Here is a 17,283-nt window from a genome sequence, read left to right as displayed (position 1 = left end):
TTAAATGCCATTGTCAGTTTAAGGAAGATAGAATTATTTTTAAAATCTTGATAAAATATAGCATGTTGGTGTGCTACTCTGCTAGTATAGTGAAAAGGTCAATTGTATGGGGTATTGTTAATAACCAAGATGATGTAGAAGTTCGAAATTAACAAAAATCTGAAGATCATATTTTTTTTTTTGCAGAAAATAGAAGTACATGTCCCATATCGTGACATCTTTGCTAAGTTTGTCCACACATTGGAAGCTGAAGTGACAGCTGAAGGTACAAATGCTTCATTCCCAGTCACAATGGGAATCAATGCTTTCCGTGGTTTCCTGGACGAATTCATCAAAAATCATAAGAAAGAAAAGAAAAAGGAAGACAGGAAAACAGAAAGTAGGGCACAGAAACGGGAGCACAAGAAAAAAGATGTTGTGGTAAGTTTTCTGGTGTATTTACCTCACCACGAAATAGTCAGTGTCATAGAGACTTCATAGTCCTGGTCAGAACTTACCTTTCAGTTTGGAGCAACAGAACTACATTTGAAGGACTTAACAGATCTTTCTCATATTTGACAGTTAAATATCATCACTATTACTTATCATTAATATATAATAATTAATCACAAATTTCACATAATTAAGAAGAAATAAAATGAAAGAAGGAAAAGGACCCAAAATTAAAGACCAAATTAAGATCAAACTTTGGTGGGTGCTAAAATCCCTCTGGGATCTCATGTTTTTATAAGAGCTTTGTTGAAGCATGTCAGTATACAAAACAAAAGGTTATGCTTCTTTTCAGAAATATATCTCTTTTGTAGCTGTTCTTCAAAAAATATTCAGTTTCACTGTTTCCTCCTAAATTCATGGACAAACAGTACATTTTACAACATTAGTTCAAAAACATGCCTCAACAGCTTTAAAAATTTCAATTTTATATGAAATTTAAATAAGTTTGATGAGTAAATTGACCGTTTGCTTTTAATGATGTAGAAATCATATCAGTTGTAGATGATAAATGATTTTGTTGTTAAAGGTCTATAATGCAATGCTTGTAAAATTCATTGTTAGAGAAAGAAAAAGTCATAAGAAGCAATTATTGATTTCATTATGAATATTTTGCCCAGGAATACCAGGGACACAAATTTAGCCAGGTGCAGTTTGGTATACCAACATTTTGTGAGTTCTGCAGTAATATCATCTGGATCATGGAGAAGGGAAGCGTTTGTCAAGGTAGGTAACTCATAAGTGTCACATTGGAGAAGGGCATTGATTGATATGGTAGATAACTGTGTCATACTAGAGAAGGGAAGTGTGTTCTAGGGTAGGTAACCTAAGTGTCCCACTAGAGAAAGGGAACATCTGTCAGGGTGGGTAACTGTCAAAAGTCACATTAGAGAATGGGAGCGTATGTCAGGGTAGATAACTCTAAGTATTACACTATATAAGAGAAGTGTGTCAGGGTAGGTAACTCTAAGTATTACACTGTATAAAAGAAGAGTGTGTCAGGGTAGGTAACTGTTAAGTATTACACTATATAAGAGAAGAGTGTGTCAGGGTAGGTAACTCTAAGTCTAATACTTAAAAGAAATTAAGGGAAGCTTTTGTAGAGGTAAATAACTCTGTAAGAGGTTATTCTACTGTATTGCCTGTCAAGGGAAGGAGGGTATATTGCTGTATTTGTCTATTTCTCTAGGTTAGATGGGAATAATACTGTATTGTTGTATGATAATGTATTACATAACTAGGGTAGGTGGGTATAACGTTGTATTACATATCTAGGGTAGGTGGGTATGATGCTGTATTACATATCTAGGGTAGATGGGTGTAATGCTGTATTACATATCTAGGGTAGGTGGGTATAATGTTGTATTACATATCTAGGGTAGGTGGGTATAATGTTGTATTACATATCTAGGGTAGGTGGGTATAATGTCGTATTACATATTTGGGATAGGTGGGTATGATGCTGTATTACATATCTAGGGTAGGTGGGTGTAATGTTGTATTACATATCTAGGGTATGTGGGTATAATGTTGTATTACATATCTAGGGTAGGAGGGTATAATGTTGTATTACATAATTAGGGTAGGTGGGTATAATGTCGTATTACATATCTAGGGTAGGTGGGTATATTACATGATGAATTATGTTTTTTTATAACTTATCTTTCAGTCTGTAAATATACCTGTCATCGAAAGTGTGTGACAAAATCAAGCAATACATGTAAAGGTGCTCATGACACACAGGTAAATATATTGACAATTTCCATCTGGTCTCCTGATAGTACCTTTTAACTGGACTCATCAAACACTCTCTGTTGGAATCATGTCCTTCACATCTCCCAGTCATCTACTCTGATCACATTTTGATGTGGTGTGTTAATCACATTCATAAGTCACATAAGAATTGGGTACTTGATCAAAAAGTTACTTGAGGTGTAAAGGAAGTCACTGTGGTTTGCACCTGTTTAGTTTATCACAATTTTTTACTTATTTACTGAAGGCGGTGCGATACATACAGGGTTCTTTTGAGACATTCCATGACCTGGTAAACTGTAAATATTGATGGTTAAATGTCATTATTTTCGAGTGGTGATTCAGTGTTTAAGTTTAAATGCCAAAGGCATAACAACAATTGAATTTCCGTCTGAAGGGGCGGGGGGGGGGGGGGGGGGGGGGGGGTTTGCTGTTGAAATTAGTGGTATTGATGTTACCACATAGAATACAATGTTGACGATATAATGAACTTTATCAGGATTCTGATTGTTGCCGTAGTAATTGTTTGGTGAAAGCTTTCTTTTCATTGGGGCAATTTCAAACCTTCTGTTATGCTTCTTGTGATTTTTGCCAAGCCATTAATAACTAACTGGTCCAAAGGACCAGTGGGCCATGGTACAGCGTCCCATATCCATTCAGCGTCTGTCGTCCATCAGCTTTTTTATATAAATCGCTACTCGTCATGAATGACTGAACAGATTTTGACTAAATTTGGTCAAATGCATGCAGGTGGTCAAAATTTGTGTAAATATTGGGAGCAAAAGGGAAAAATTTATTTTTCTAAAAGTTGTTTGAAAATCCTTTTCCTTTTACAGGAATGAATAGATATTGCCTGAATTTGGTCAGAAGCATCATTAGGGTAGAGAAATCAGTCTTGTGTGAATTTTAGGTCTCGGCCCTTTGGAGTGAAATGGATAGGGCCCAATAGGGGAAATATAGAAAATTCTTAAAAAATCCACTCCACCTGTAAGAAGTGATTAGAATTCGCTCAAATTTGGTCTGAGGCATTCTTGAGTTAAGGGGATTAAGTTCTGTATATATGATGAGTCTTGGCCCCCTTGGATGGGGCCCAATAGGGAAATGGAGTAAATTCTTTGAAATCTTACTCCTTTGCTAGGAATGATTTAATATTACCCAAATTTAGTCTGAAGCATCCTTGGAGTAAGGGGAATCGGCCTTGCATATATGTTAGGACTCAGTCCTCTGGGGCAGAAGGAGTAGGGCCTGATGGGGGAAAAGTCCTACTCCTCCTGTAGGAATGTTTGGTTTTACCCAAATTTGGTCTTAAATTTTCATTGGTAAAGGGAAATCATTTTTGTATAAATATTAGATTCTGGCCCCTGGGGAAGGAGGGGTGGGGCACAATTGGGGAAATGTAAGTTCCTATATTACTTCTTCTGTACAAGGATATTGTCCCAACATTTAGTCTAAAGCAAATTTTATAAATATTGAATCTGACTTCTGTTTGACATCAAGGCCAGGACCCAATAGGGAAATTATTTCAGAAATTATTTGTCATATTTGAAATTCTTTGTTGAATGACTAAATATCTGAATAACCAAGGTGAATGATGCAAGCTCTTTGAGCCTCTTGTTTTTATGTGTGTAGGACTAGTTGATACATTGGCTCTGAAACATATTCTCCCAGTTTAGTTTTGTGGTGTTGTGATGTTCCAGTGATACTGTGTTCTACCTGCATGCCATTTTCAGAACAGGCGTGGTGGGAATATTATGCTGGGAGATAACCAGACTTAATTTACTTCATAATTTCTGTTTAGAAGTATAGGCAGCTATTATAGAATTATAGAAATGAGGTATGATATTTGTCTGACAACAAAGATAACTGCTAAGAGATCCCTAGATCTGTTGAAAAGCATAAACCATTACATTGTCCAAATGGCACCATTGTGATATAATTAATGTAAGAACATATTGTAAATGATTGTATTCCTTATTTATTGCTGTTTGGTGTTCTATAAATTGTGGTTGTGATATAGATAGTGTGGTGATACACCTGACAGAAAAAATTTTTTATTTTTTCTCATTGTGATTACAATGAAATATACTTAAAGCAAGTAAACAGTGGCAAGAATTCCTCAGTAATATAAAAAAAATATTTCTGATTTTCCAAACCCTGTTTTAACAAGTTAAAACAGAACTGTTATATTAGCTTCAGTGTTAAAGAAAAGAGAAAATATCAGGACGTTTTTCCAGGTTGATAAAGAATCATAGTTCATGGTGATTTGTTAAATTTTTTTTACTTTCTGACTTTGATTTCATTTTAATTATAGTGTTATGATTAAAAAAAACAGCAACAACAACAGCAATGAAATCCTTGTTATTTTTAATTTTTTTAAATACTGTATCTTACAAGACTTGTCTTTGCATATATGTATCTGCAATGTTTTTGTGACTATCAGAATTGTTTTAAATCATAGCTTAAACATTCATGCATCCAGGAACTCTTTCTCAATATTTTTTTCATTTAATTGATAGGTGAATCTTTATGTACCTGATTTTTCAGACCGACATCATTGAATCATCTACCACAAAAGTTGCTACAGGACACAGGGTGCAGTCCCTTGTCCTGCGCCTCAACCTTATGGCCGAGGTTATATGATTTTCCAGTTTATTGGTTTGCTGACTAAGCACCTATTAATGTTGTTACTGGTCAAGGTCACAAGACAGATTGTCCACACTACAAACCAATTAACAACAGAAGCTTCCTTATTAACAGGAATGCTTGATTTGCTTTTATACTAAAACTATTGCAGAAAATTTTTCAAGAAAATACTATTTACGGATTGAAAATGTGGTAAAATAGAATTTTGGTTTTTGTGTACAATACTTGACTGTGTACCGACTATGTAGATAAGCAAACTGAGCCAATACTTTGCCTGGAAGTTGTGTGACAGGGTAGTGGTGAGATTTAACAAATGTCACTGTGACTGAAGTCATTGTATTTACTGTGTAATAAGTCCAGAGAGCCAACATACAAATCATAATCCAAAGTCAGGAGGCTTGCTTAAGTATTGAATTACTATGCAATGTTACTTATATATAACTTTGCTGAACAGCCATAGACATGGATGGGCTTATTACAGGACAATAATTTAGCATTATCATTTCTTTGAAAATACCACAGATGAGGATGGGCTTATTAACAGACATGGGCTTATTGCCAGTTAAATACTGTGCTATCTGTATTTAATTTATTCAATTAAAAGCAAAAAGTTTGATATACAAAGTGCAGCTAAGGCAGAAACTGTCTTGTTTTCACAGCTTAGTATAAAAAAGGCAAAGTATTAGCTTTGTTTCAGTGTAGTCAGTCATCGTTGCAATGTACATGTGATAGGTTCCTATATAAATCACATGACCATCATACCTAACCAGATATCTCTATGATTGGTCTATCTTCATTCCTGTGCTGGCAGTACTACCGTTGGGATCAGTTCAATTGCTGCTTTCATTCAAGCTTAGGGGAGCACTTGACCGATCTGTTTGTGAGTTATTTATGAGGATATATCATCCCTTTTGATGTTGTAATTTCATCGCCTAAAGTCTTCTTTCTTTCAGTTTTGTACAGGCTGTGATTTTTGACACGTTGTTTATCATTTATTGATTATTATTATCATTTTGTTTTTTTGCTTAAATTTTTCCTTCATCCATCTATCGTTAATTTTGTCTCATTCACCATTGAAGTCCTATATCTTACCATTGTCTGTAATAAAACAGAAGTGAGTTTATATCAATTCTATAATGCTCAGAATTGATACAACTTTGCTGATGAGGAAACATGGTTAAGATAAAGCATTCATAAACAAGAGCCTATTGGTATTATGAACTAACAAGGAGATGTACTGTTGTTATTATAGAACTCCAGAGATTCTTTGTTAGTATTTTTACATGGGGATGAAATGTATTTAGAAAGGCTGCACTCAAAAGAAGTTGCCAACAGTTAGGCTGCACTCAAAGAAGTTGCCAACATTTACTTCAAGATCAAGAAAACTTTGAAATGGATTAATTATTGTGAACTACACCCCTGATTTGGTAGTTGATTATTGTAAGAATTGTAAAAGATCAGTATGATGTTGTGCCATCCCATATTTTATCAAAATTTTTTTTTGTTTTATGGCTTCAATATACTTTTGTTGAATGTTTTTGAATCCTCGCTGCTTATCTTGATGTATCTGATATGATTTATTTTACTTTTTTAGTGTAAAATGAAATGATTTATTTCTTGATTGTTAGAAGGTATATACAACATTTAGAAATAAATTATCTCCCTTTAAGGTATAGAATTATTTATTAAGTTAATTGTATGTGTTTGAATTGTTCCATCCTTACAGTTTGGTCACACTGTTAACACGGAATTAATCTATAGCACCAGCACGGTGTTGCTTTTGTTGTCGGTGGTAAATATCACTAGCTGTTTGTCTTGTTATGTCTTTACACCCCGTGTTGTACCATACATACTAGATATATTGTCCAGTAGTGATATTGTAAACACCTTCCCATTGTAAAATAGGTATGGATTTCTATCTGTTACTGATTTATCTAATAACCATACTGTTACTTACTACATCCTCACACAGTACATGCTTCAGTTTGATACCACCACGGAAGAAGCATTGTTGTAATAGCATATTCATATCTTAAATAATATTGATGAAACATCATAGGTACGAGGGCTGATTGATAAGTTGTGAATATTGTATTTAAGGGTTTGGCTTGTGGTGGACATACTGCATTATTTTTCAACATGACCTCCTTCAGTATCTATACACTCTTGCCAGTGATGTTTAAGGGCTTCAATGACACAGAAGTTCTTTTTCTTGACCGTTCAGAAAATCCTCTACTGTATGTATGACATCATCATCAGATCAAAACTGGGTACCGGAAATAGAAATGAACTTCTGAACAGAGAATCCCTGCTTAACTTGTTCAATACAAGGCTCACAACTTATCAATCTGCCCTCGTATGCGAGATAGACCTGACCAATTTTATCCTTCTTGGTGATTAACATGAAGTCAATACAGTGCCCTTGCAATGAGTCAGTGCCCTCACAATGAGTCAGTGCCCTCACAATGAGTCAGTGCCCTCATGATGAGTCAGTGCCCTCACAATGAGGACATAGGGAACTGTCTATACAGAAATAAATGATATGACCTATTGATATCATTACTCGTCTGATTACATAAACGTCATTTGTCATCAGATTTTCATAAACACACAGCTCTCACATCTGGTCAATATTTTAGAAACTATGGTATCACTCCAGCCTTGCATTTTCTATCTGAAAAAGTTAGGAGCAGTAGTGTTTGAGAAGACATTACATGTAGTTTTTTTGATATTCAGTTCGTGTGTGTCCATTATTGATGATGTAATGATCCAGTACAAGTACACTGTGTGCCTTTTTTGTATAACTTAATCAGATTAAACTTAATTTGTTTTATAACACCAAGTTCATCACAGACTTCTGTTAGTTGTATTGATCACATGTGTCTGCACCAGAATGTTGATATAAAGCAACTTTCAGAATACACTAAGACAGTTGATGACAGACGTGTTGTGATGTAGATATGTTAACACTCTCAGTAAACACTCTCTCACAGTGTAATACACTCTGCCCAGTTATTATAAGTCACTCTTTTATACTCCTTGTATTATATTTATTCACATATCGAAAGCAGTGAATGGAAAAGGAATGGATTGTAAAAATGGATTCTCAAGAAAAAATTCTCTACAAAAAAAATCATAGAATTAAAATGTTTATGTTTTCATAGAACTAACAGAAGTATGACTAAAGGTATTTTTGGAGCGATGTTGAACAATAGGTACCAATATACATAGCAGTATAATCAAAATCATTAACGTGGTGTGTCACTGATTTTATAAAATATTTTATTTTTTAGTAAATTGTAAATAAGGATAGACAATATTCCACAGTATCCTGGATATTTATCCAGCCACAAGTGAATTGATATCAAACTATTTTTAATTTCACCAATATGAGCCATTGTGACTACCTTAAAGTTGTTTGAAGAATATTTGTGAAATTAGATTTTTATTAGGTAGGAATATCTTGGAGGATTTTATTACATGAAATATAAACTTGTGTTATTACAGGCTGGTACATCCAGGTGTGTTTTTGGTGCTCCACTAGCTAGTCTTGTCTCAGAAAAAGACAAAATACCTGTGATAATAGGGAAACTCATAAACCTGGTAGAACTGCACGGCCTGTATACTGTAGGAGTATACCGTAAGAGTGGAGCCAATGCCAAGGTCAAACTTCTCAAGCAGAATCTTGACAGTGGAAAAGAAGGTGAGCTTTGTCAATGGGTAACAATACTTTATTGTCAAAGAAAATGGATTTCTTCAAGATTTACTTACTTTTGATTTTAACCTTTTGTATTATAAATAACCTTTTCATGTCAATCTGATTTTTGTATACAGCAGATTATTTATTGCAACTTTTCAGACCTAACAGATATAGATCTTGTGGAGTTCAATATTCATACCTTGGCCTCCACCTTGAAGAAGTATTTTGTAGAGCTGCCTGAACCTCTCCTGACCTTTGACCTCTATGATGATTTCATCAGAACAACAGGTATGTTTACATACTACTAGAATATTAATTGATATATTTCAAGTATGTTTTGTAATGTTACAGAAATGATTATTTCTTGTACACTGGCAGTCCTGTTTTTAAGAACATGTTACCATCATGGCAAACCTGGTACATTTATAGATTCTAATGTTATTAACAAGCCTGGAAGTGTAGGAATTACCGTTGTTGTGGTAACATTGAAAATCCTGTTACTATAACTGAATAATGTCATCCTGTAAGTGTGATTGCCTATGTAGTTGGTTTCTGTATTTCCGTATTAATTATGTAGTTTTTGTGTGAAATGAGATATTTATTGTGTTAATTCATTGTGATATGTTGATATATACCATGTGGTTTCTATGTGAAGTGAAGATGTTTTCTTTGTGGTTTCTGTGTGAAGTGTAAATATTTACCATGTGGTTTCTGTGTGAAGTGTAGATATATACCATGAGGTTTCTGTGTGAAATGTAGATATTTACCATGTGGTTTCTGTGTGAAGTGTAGATATATACCATGTGGGTTCTGTGTGAAGTGTAGATATATACCATGTGGTTTCTGTGTGAAGTGTAGATATATACCTTGTGGTTTCTGTGTGAAGTGTAGATATATACCTTGTGGTTTCTGTGTGAAGTGTAGATGTTTACAATGTGGTTTCTGTGTGAAGTGTAGATGTTTACCATGTGGTTTCTGTGTGAAGTGTAGATGTTTACCATGTGGTTTCTGTGTGAAGTGTTGATATATACCATGTGGTTTCTGTGTGAAGTGTAGATGTTTACCATGTGGTTTCTGTGTGAAGTGTTGATATTTACCATGTGTTTTCTGTGTGAAGTGTAGATATTTACCATGTGGTTTCTGTGTGAAGTGTAGATATATACCATGTGGTTTCTGTGTGAAGTGTTTAGAGATATTTACTATGCGAGTTTTTTTTTTTACTTTACAGATATTCTGGATGAGAAGGAAAGGATCCAGTCACTGTATGCTGTTATAGACAAACTACCCAAGGTCAACTTTGACCTGTTTGAAAGATTGATCTTTCACCTGGCCAGGTAATCTTTACGTTGCAATAATACCTGTCTGTAATTTTACATAATGACTGTTATGTTATAAATCTCCTGAGTAACATACTGATTTTTTTCATGCTCAAACTTCATTGATTATTGTGTTAATTTGTTTGGATATGATCATATTTTTGTATTGACTTGAATTAAAGAAGAAGGTTTGAGTTCCTGCTAAATCTACAGAAAAATATTGTATGACAGAACTAATAGTTGACAGATTATCATTGTGAAGGTGTTGGTTTACAGGATTGCACACCATGAGGCCTTCAATAAAATGTCTGTTTCTGGACTGTCCATTATATTTGCACCCTGTCTACTGAGGACAAGCAAAAACCTACAGGCACAGGACTCACTTAGTCAGGTTCCTAGACAGACAAAGTAAGTAGCAAAACTCTTAATTAGGTAGACATAACATCAACTGTGTTTTTATTCTTCCCGAAGGGAGAGCATTTAGTCACTGTTTTGTCAGTCCGTCATAATTTTGTCGGTCTGTCATAATTTTGTCCGGAGCATAACACAAATACTATAAGAGGTATCAACATAAGACGTCATAGGTAGATAGATCTCAACAAGGAGAAATGCAGTGCACCAGAAACATCACTCTCTTTTGCAAAATTTAGGAGTTATTGCCCTTTGTTATTTTTCATACTTAAATTTTGTCTGGAGCATTACACTAAAATTATAAAAGGTATCAACACGAAACTTCATAGGTATGTAGATCTCAACAAGGAGGGCAGAACACAAGAATCATAACTATCATACTGCCTTTTGTTAGTTTACCCCATTCAGGGATCACAATCTGTTGTTACTAAAAGTAATAATCTGATTTCCAAAGTGATTCTCATGTAGGTTACTCAGCCTTATCTGAGTACAAACGATATTATGTGTTGAATGTTATTTTCCAATTTAATTTGAATTTCCTCCTGGTGTATCTGCCTGAACTTTCCATTTGAATGACCAATGACACATTTAGTTTAGTTACATTTGTTAGCTTTCATATTGTTTCTAATGTTTGTTAATCTTAAACATATTAAAGCATATCTAAAGCATTATTCTGTCATCTGTAATATACAGATTAAATCAAATAAATGTTAAAAGAAGTTCTGGAATTCTTTTTCAGAGTGATAAACCATATCATACAAGAACAACTATATAAGTTAAAATCCACTCTGGAAGACATCAGTACACTGGAAACTGCTGCAGAGACTGCCACAGACCGGCTCAATGTTGTCAGAGCCAGCATGAGGAAGGTAAGAATGGATTTTAGAACATTTTCTTCAGGTTGGTAATATCAGTATAAGAATTTCTATTCTATAGGTTAGAATGTGGTATTTAACAGTCAGTCAGAGCAAGTAGAAGGGTAACAGTCTGTCAAGGTGAGTATGTTACAGTCTGTCAGGGTGAGTATGAGTGTGTTACAGTCTGTCAGGGTGAGTATGAGTGTGTTACAGTCTGTCAGGGTGAGTATGAGTGTGTTACAGTCTGTCAGGGTGATTATGAGTGTGTTACAGTTGTCAGGGTGAGTATGAGTGTGTTACAGTCTGTCAGGGTGAGTATGAGTGTGTTACAGTCTGTCAGGGTGAGTATGAGTGTGTTACAGTCTGTCAGGGTGAGTATGAGTGTGTTACAGTCTGTCAGGGTGAGTATGAGTGTGTTACAGTCTGTCAGGGTGAGTATGAGTGTGTTACAGTGTCAGGGTGAGTATGAGTGTGTTACAGTCTGTCACAGTCTGTCAGGGTGAGTATGAGTGTGTTACAGTCTGTCAGGGTGAGTATGAGTGTGTTACAGTCTGTCAGGGTGAGTATGAGTGTGTTACAGTGTGTGTGTTACAGTCTGTCAGGGTGAGTGTGTTATGAGTGTGTTACAGTGTGTTACAGTGTCAGGGTGAGTATGAGTGTGTTACAGTCTGTCAGGGTGACAGTATGAGTGTGTGTTACAGTCTGTCAGGGTGAGTATGAGTGTGTTACAGTCTGTCAGGGTGAGTATGAGTGTGTTACAGTCTGTCAGGGTGAGTATGAGTGTGTTACAGTCTGTCAGGGTGAGTATGAGTGTGTTACAGTCTGTCAGGGTGAGTATGAGTGTGTTACAGTCTGTCAGGGTGAGTATGAGTGTGTTACAGTCTTGTCAGGGTGAGTATGTTACAGTCTGTCAGGGTGAGTGTAGATCTGTATTAGTGTCAGGATAGAAATATGTAACATTTTAAGGAAGAAAGAAAAAGAATGAATGATTGAATGAGAAGATCTTACTGCACAGTATTGTCATGCCTTTTTGACAATATAAGATGTGAAATGATTCTGTTACTCATTTTCAGGGAAACATTCACAAAAATGAGATTTTTCAAATCAATGCTGAGATTTCTATGCTGTATCGAACCATGAATAGAATAAGTCCTAAATTCTGGTAACATATTTAAATCATATTTGATTCAGATCCTGAATATGTATACAGAATGATATCACATAAACATAACGTAAACATCATATAGGTACTAGATAATGGGAAAATAAAAAATTGCATTAACTTCACTGCAGAGTCCTATAGAGGAGAGAAAGCGAGTGTCTGGAGCCTCAGTTACCAGTGGGGAGTCCTTAGACGGGATAACACATGCAGAAGAGATGGCACTACGCTCGCATATCAGGTCCATCAAAAAGGAAAAGTGTGTACTTGTTAATAAATTCAGGAAATTAAGATCATTGTAACATTAATTAAGGTCTCTCCTTTTTGTGTTTATTAACAGTATAAAAACTGCTGACTTTACAGATTTTCTGCATTACCACCATGAACAATGTGGCACTGATGAAGTCATTCAAGTTTAGAATCGTTTTCCTAAAAAACAATTGGTATTTCTGTATTTCATATTTTGCAAGAGATCTCTTATATCTGCAGTTTTCACATTTTGGTATAAAAAATATTCACATATTGATTGTAATTGATTTTCAGAGAAAACTTAACAACCAATTTACCAAATTTGGAGTGTCGACACCTGAGTTCTGATGATGAGGTTTTGAGTACAGATGACATGGACAGTACTTATGACACAGCCGACGACTTTGAAGACCAGGAGGAGTATGCCCTTACCTTTGAACTACCAGGTACAAACTATAGACTACATTCTATATAATGTTTAGTTTCCTATCACAGGAAATAAGACCTGATACAGAATGATTTCATCACTGAAGTAGTTTGTCTACTATACTAAGCATGTCTGTGTGTGCGTGTGTGTAGAGGATGAAATGTTTACTTGAAATACTATTGAACATACTCTAACATTGATTATTAAGGTATATCGTTATTGTTGTCGGTCCTAGCACTGGTTTCTTCAGAAAGAAATTTTTCACACATATGAAAGGTTTCAAAAGTAGTCTTCACTCAATGTTATGAAATAACTATCACACATTAATTTTTTTTAATCAAATAAATTAAGAAAATTTAGAGAAAATATTTTTTTACTTCACTTTCTGATTTCAAATTGCGTGTATGTAATGTAAATAATTTAAATGAAAATTGAACTAGAATTTGAAAATTCTATGATTTATGAATGATTAAGTATGAGAACTTGACAGAAAATGTTTTTAACGAAGATAAAGTTAGAGGATGATTATTTCTGTTTAGAAATCAGAGCAAGGACCTTTTCTTAATATTGATTTTAGTGTTGTAAACTTTTAACATATACTGTAAACTATTCTTGTTGTTGCTTCAGCTTATTGCTGTTTGATTGGTCAGCTCTGGTTACCTAGAAACAGAATAAATAATGCAAGCTCAGCTTTTTTTTTTCTACAGAGTGTTAAATTTACTAGTAAAGCACAATACACTGTTTAAAATGAAGTTTCTTCCCCATAATTTAGTAAACATCCATTTTCTGTGAACATGACAATTTATGACTTGAAATAAATATTTTGTTGGAAAGCTAGAAGAAAATAGAATATGGGTGTAACTGTTTGTACATTATGACTTGCCATTAAGCCATCCTTACAGGGAGGTAATCTGACTTTACATTAGAATTAAGATTATAAGGAAAGCAAGCATTTAATTTACACCCATCCAAAATGTTGAAAAAAAGGGTTTTGTGTCACTCATATACACAGACTGACAAAAAACTGCACCCTGTACCACACAAAGCTGTTAAAACTGCACCTTGTTTCACACACAAAAGGCCAAACAATTTGTTATGTGTCATACAAACTGTCAGACAATTTACATGTGCCAAAAACATCAAATGTAAAACGCTGCATCATATGTCACTCAAACTGGAACTTGCACCATGTGCCACACACAAACCATCAAATTGTACCATGTGACACACATTGTACCAAATACCAAGTGTCAAATGCTGCACCTTGTGTCAAACAGACTGTCAAACAACATCATGTGTCAAACAGACTGTCAAATGACATCATGTGTCAAACAGACTGTTAAACTACATCATGTGTCAAACAGACTGTCAAACTACATCATGTGTCAAACAGACTGTCAAATGACATGTGTCAAACATACTGTCAAACTACATCATGTGTCAAACAGACTGTCAAACTACATCATGTGTCAAACAGACTGTCAAACTACATCATGTGTCAAACAGACTGTCAAACTACATCATGTGTCATTCAGAAATGTTTGTACAATGCACCATATGTCTTTCACTAACTGTCAAACAATGCACCATGTGGTACCCATACCCAACTGAACACTACACCATGTGTCTCACACAAACTGTCAAACCATGCACCATGTGTCACACACAAACTGTCAAACCATGCACCGTGTGTCACACACAAACTGTCAAACCATGCACCATGTGCCACATACAAACTGTCAAATCATGCACCATGTGTCACACACAAACTGTCAAACCACGCACCATGTGTCACACACAAACTGTCAAACCATGCACCATGTGTCACACAAACTGTCAAACCATGCACCATGTGTCACACACAAACTGTCAAACCATGCGCCATGTGTAACATACAACCTGTCAAACCATGCACCATGTGTCACACACAAACTGTCAAACCATGCACCATGTGTCACACACAAACTGTTGTTTTTTCTGTTAAACATTTTCACTTCCTCTTTTTTTTGGCATTCCTGTCCTCCAGTAAGTATATTAGTGTTTTGGGTTATTTGTCAGCATTCTGGCAACCTCACGTTATCTACTGTCTTCCAGTAAAATTCTGATTTCATTATATGCACTTTGTTTTGGTTCATTTGAAACCATATGAAACAATGTCAGTTATATGAAACTGTGTTGCAGATTAAGTTCCTGTGATCTCTGCCAACACTTTATATCTTTATCACAATTTTAATGAGTAGACAGTAGAGCTGGCGTGATTCCACCAAAAGTCCATTCAACTTCCATTTGGACAGTTTATGGGCTACTATCTCACTCTGATCTGTTAAAGATCTGTTCTGTAATGATAAGAGATGTAAATTGAATTTTTGAAGACTATCTGATCTGTTAGATCTATTAAGATCTGTTTTGTAACATCTACAGAAATAAACTGATTTTTTGAAACTCTAGTCTTTTCCAGTAGCTGAGTGTACACTGAGAGTCATTTAAACTCTACTGAACAGAAAAGCTGTTCTTCAGTTTGTGTCAATCTTTTAATATATGGTATTCAAACCTAACCTGAGTAGCTTTATAAAATTAATAACAGTATTGCTGTATGTTAACACTGTGATATTCAAAATAAAACTTGAGATCTGGAGACAAGAGAGTGAGAAGCACTGCTGATATAGACTATACTGCTTGTATATCGCAACATCCTCTCCTCTTCCACCGTGCAGTCAGATCTGTTATATTATGCATCGTGTCAAGCTTACAGCTTCTTACTACAGAAGGCAGAACCATCCCCTTCAGCGGTTTATGTCTTTGTTTAAACATATTTCTTTTACAATATATTATTGAAATTTATTGTAATCATTTGCTAAGGCATTTCCTGTTTTACTTCTGATAAAATCCAGATCAGAATTAGGTAAGAACGGAAAAAATGATCTTCCTTATTAATGATCTTAGTGTAGTTTTTACTGCTTATTATAAATGTTACAACATATAAACCTTAGGTAGTATACACAGCTTCTCCTGGTGATATAGGACTTTGTATTAAATCATAATTTGTTTACTAACCTGTAATGAGGTACACCTGCCAAAGCTATGACCTTGTATAACTTATTAACCTTGTAACCTGCATATAATGCTTTTGATGTACAAATATGGTTTTATTTATCTGCTTAAAACAAGTAGCAAATAACAAAATCTGTTGAAAAGATGGAGGTTGGGGGGGGGGGGGGGGGGGCGGAAATTACAGTATTGAAAAAGACAAACACATAGAACTTCCTTTTATCGTCAAACTTCAATATTCATGGGATATTTTATGCCATTGCATGTGTGGATCTGTTCGAATGTCGGATATCTTCATGTCCGTTCATCCATCAGTCTGTTTACCTGTGAAGTTTAAGCAGGTTTGAATGTACCTGCTCATGGAAAATTTTGTGCATCTGGTTTGTTCACAGATTTTCAACTTAGTTTTCAACAAAAAGATTCATGGCACTATACACAAGTGTTTCTGATGTCTATTTCAGGGAAACTAGTTCTAGGTCACAATGCTTCTGATCAGTGTTATCAATTTCATTACACAGTACACAAATATTCCAAATTGTTACAGATCAGTTTAAGACCAAGACAACAGAATCCTAACAATGTGTTAGGGGAAATTTGGATTGTTTATGCATTCTAGACATTATGGTTCTCTATATCATTATTGGTAGCATCAAGGTCATGCATGATGATGGGAAAGTATGCTATCTTAACTCATTTTGAGGATTAGTTCAACATGTTTTCCTGAGATTTACTATATTTATATGTGTTTGAGGATTACAGTGGAGCTGCGTTGACCATTCTGTGAAATATACTGTTGTCACTTCCTAAATTTGTTCTTTAGAGAAGCAGTGTAAAGTTTACACCAACATTATATATAACTGTTGGCAATGTGACTTTACTAATCTAACAGTTTACACAGACATATATATTGACTGTTAGCCTACATTCACTGCTTTCAGACTCAATCAAAAGCTTTTTCAAATGATCGATATCAGACAAGGTATGTGTGTCACACTGACATCTTACTGTTGGTGTGACAAGTTTTCTTTACAGATTTCCTTTGTATGGTAGCCACTTGTCCTAATTTCTGTTGTACAGTAGCCTATTGTCCTGTAGCATGGTGCTCCTTATTTCTCTGCTATGTGAATTTCCTAGATGTAAGAACTTCTGAGTTGTATTTTTTATTTCATAGCCAGTAGGTTCACTAGGATTGCTATAAATCTGTTATCCATTTTCTCCCTGATAGGTTTGTA

General features: G+C 35.0%; 1 protein-coding gene across 1 annotated transcript in view; it reads left to right on the top strand.

Annotated features, from left to right (window-relative positions):
* The window catches only part of LOC132550612 (unconventional myosin-IXa-like), a 101,688-nt gene that overhangs the window by 78,361 nt on the left and 6,044 nt on the right, over positions 1 to 17,283 (top strand). The window contains exons 33-43 of the mRNA XM_060214703.1: positions 187 to 420; positions 1,110 to 1,215; positions 2,159 to 2,232; positions 4,786 to 4,872; positions 8,392 to 8,587; positions 8,744 to 8,872; positions 9,813 to 9,918; positions 10,177 to 10,308; positions 11,051 to 11,180; positions 12,462 to 12,586; positions 12,871 to 13,022. Coding sequence (XP_060070686.1) covers positions 187 to 420; positions 1,110 to 1,215; positions 2,159 to 2,232; positions 4,786 to 4,872; positions 8,392 to 8,587; positions 8,744 to 8,872; positions 9,813 to 9,918; positions 10,177 to 10,308; positions 11,051 to 11,180; positions 12,462 to 12,586; positions 12,871 to 13,022 — 1,471 coding nt within the window. The remainder of the gene's footprint in view (positions 1 to 186; positions 421 to 1,109; positions 1,216 to 2,158; positions 2,233 to 4,785; positions 4,873 to 8,391; positions 8,588 to 8,743; positions 8,873 to 9,812; positions 9,919 to 10,176; positions 10,309 to 11,050; positions 11,181 to 12,461; positions 12,587 to 12,870; positions 13,023 to 17,283) is intronic.

Source organism: Ylistrum balloti, unplaced genomic scaffold, assembly GCF_031769215.1.
Source record: "Ylistrum balloti isolate Yb309-2 unplaced genomic scaffold, AGI_CSIRO_Ybal_v1 Utg370136, whole genome shotgun sequence".
NCBI lineage: Eukaryota > Metazoa > Mollusca > Bivalvia > Pectinida > Pectinidae > Ylistrum > Ylistrum balloti.
Note: the sequence above shows the minus strand (reverse complement) of the source record. Positions and strands in the feature narration are given on the sequence as shown.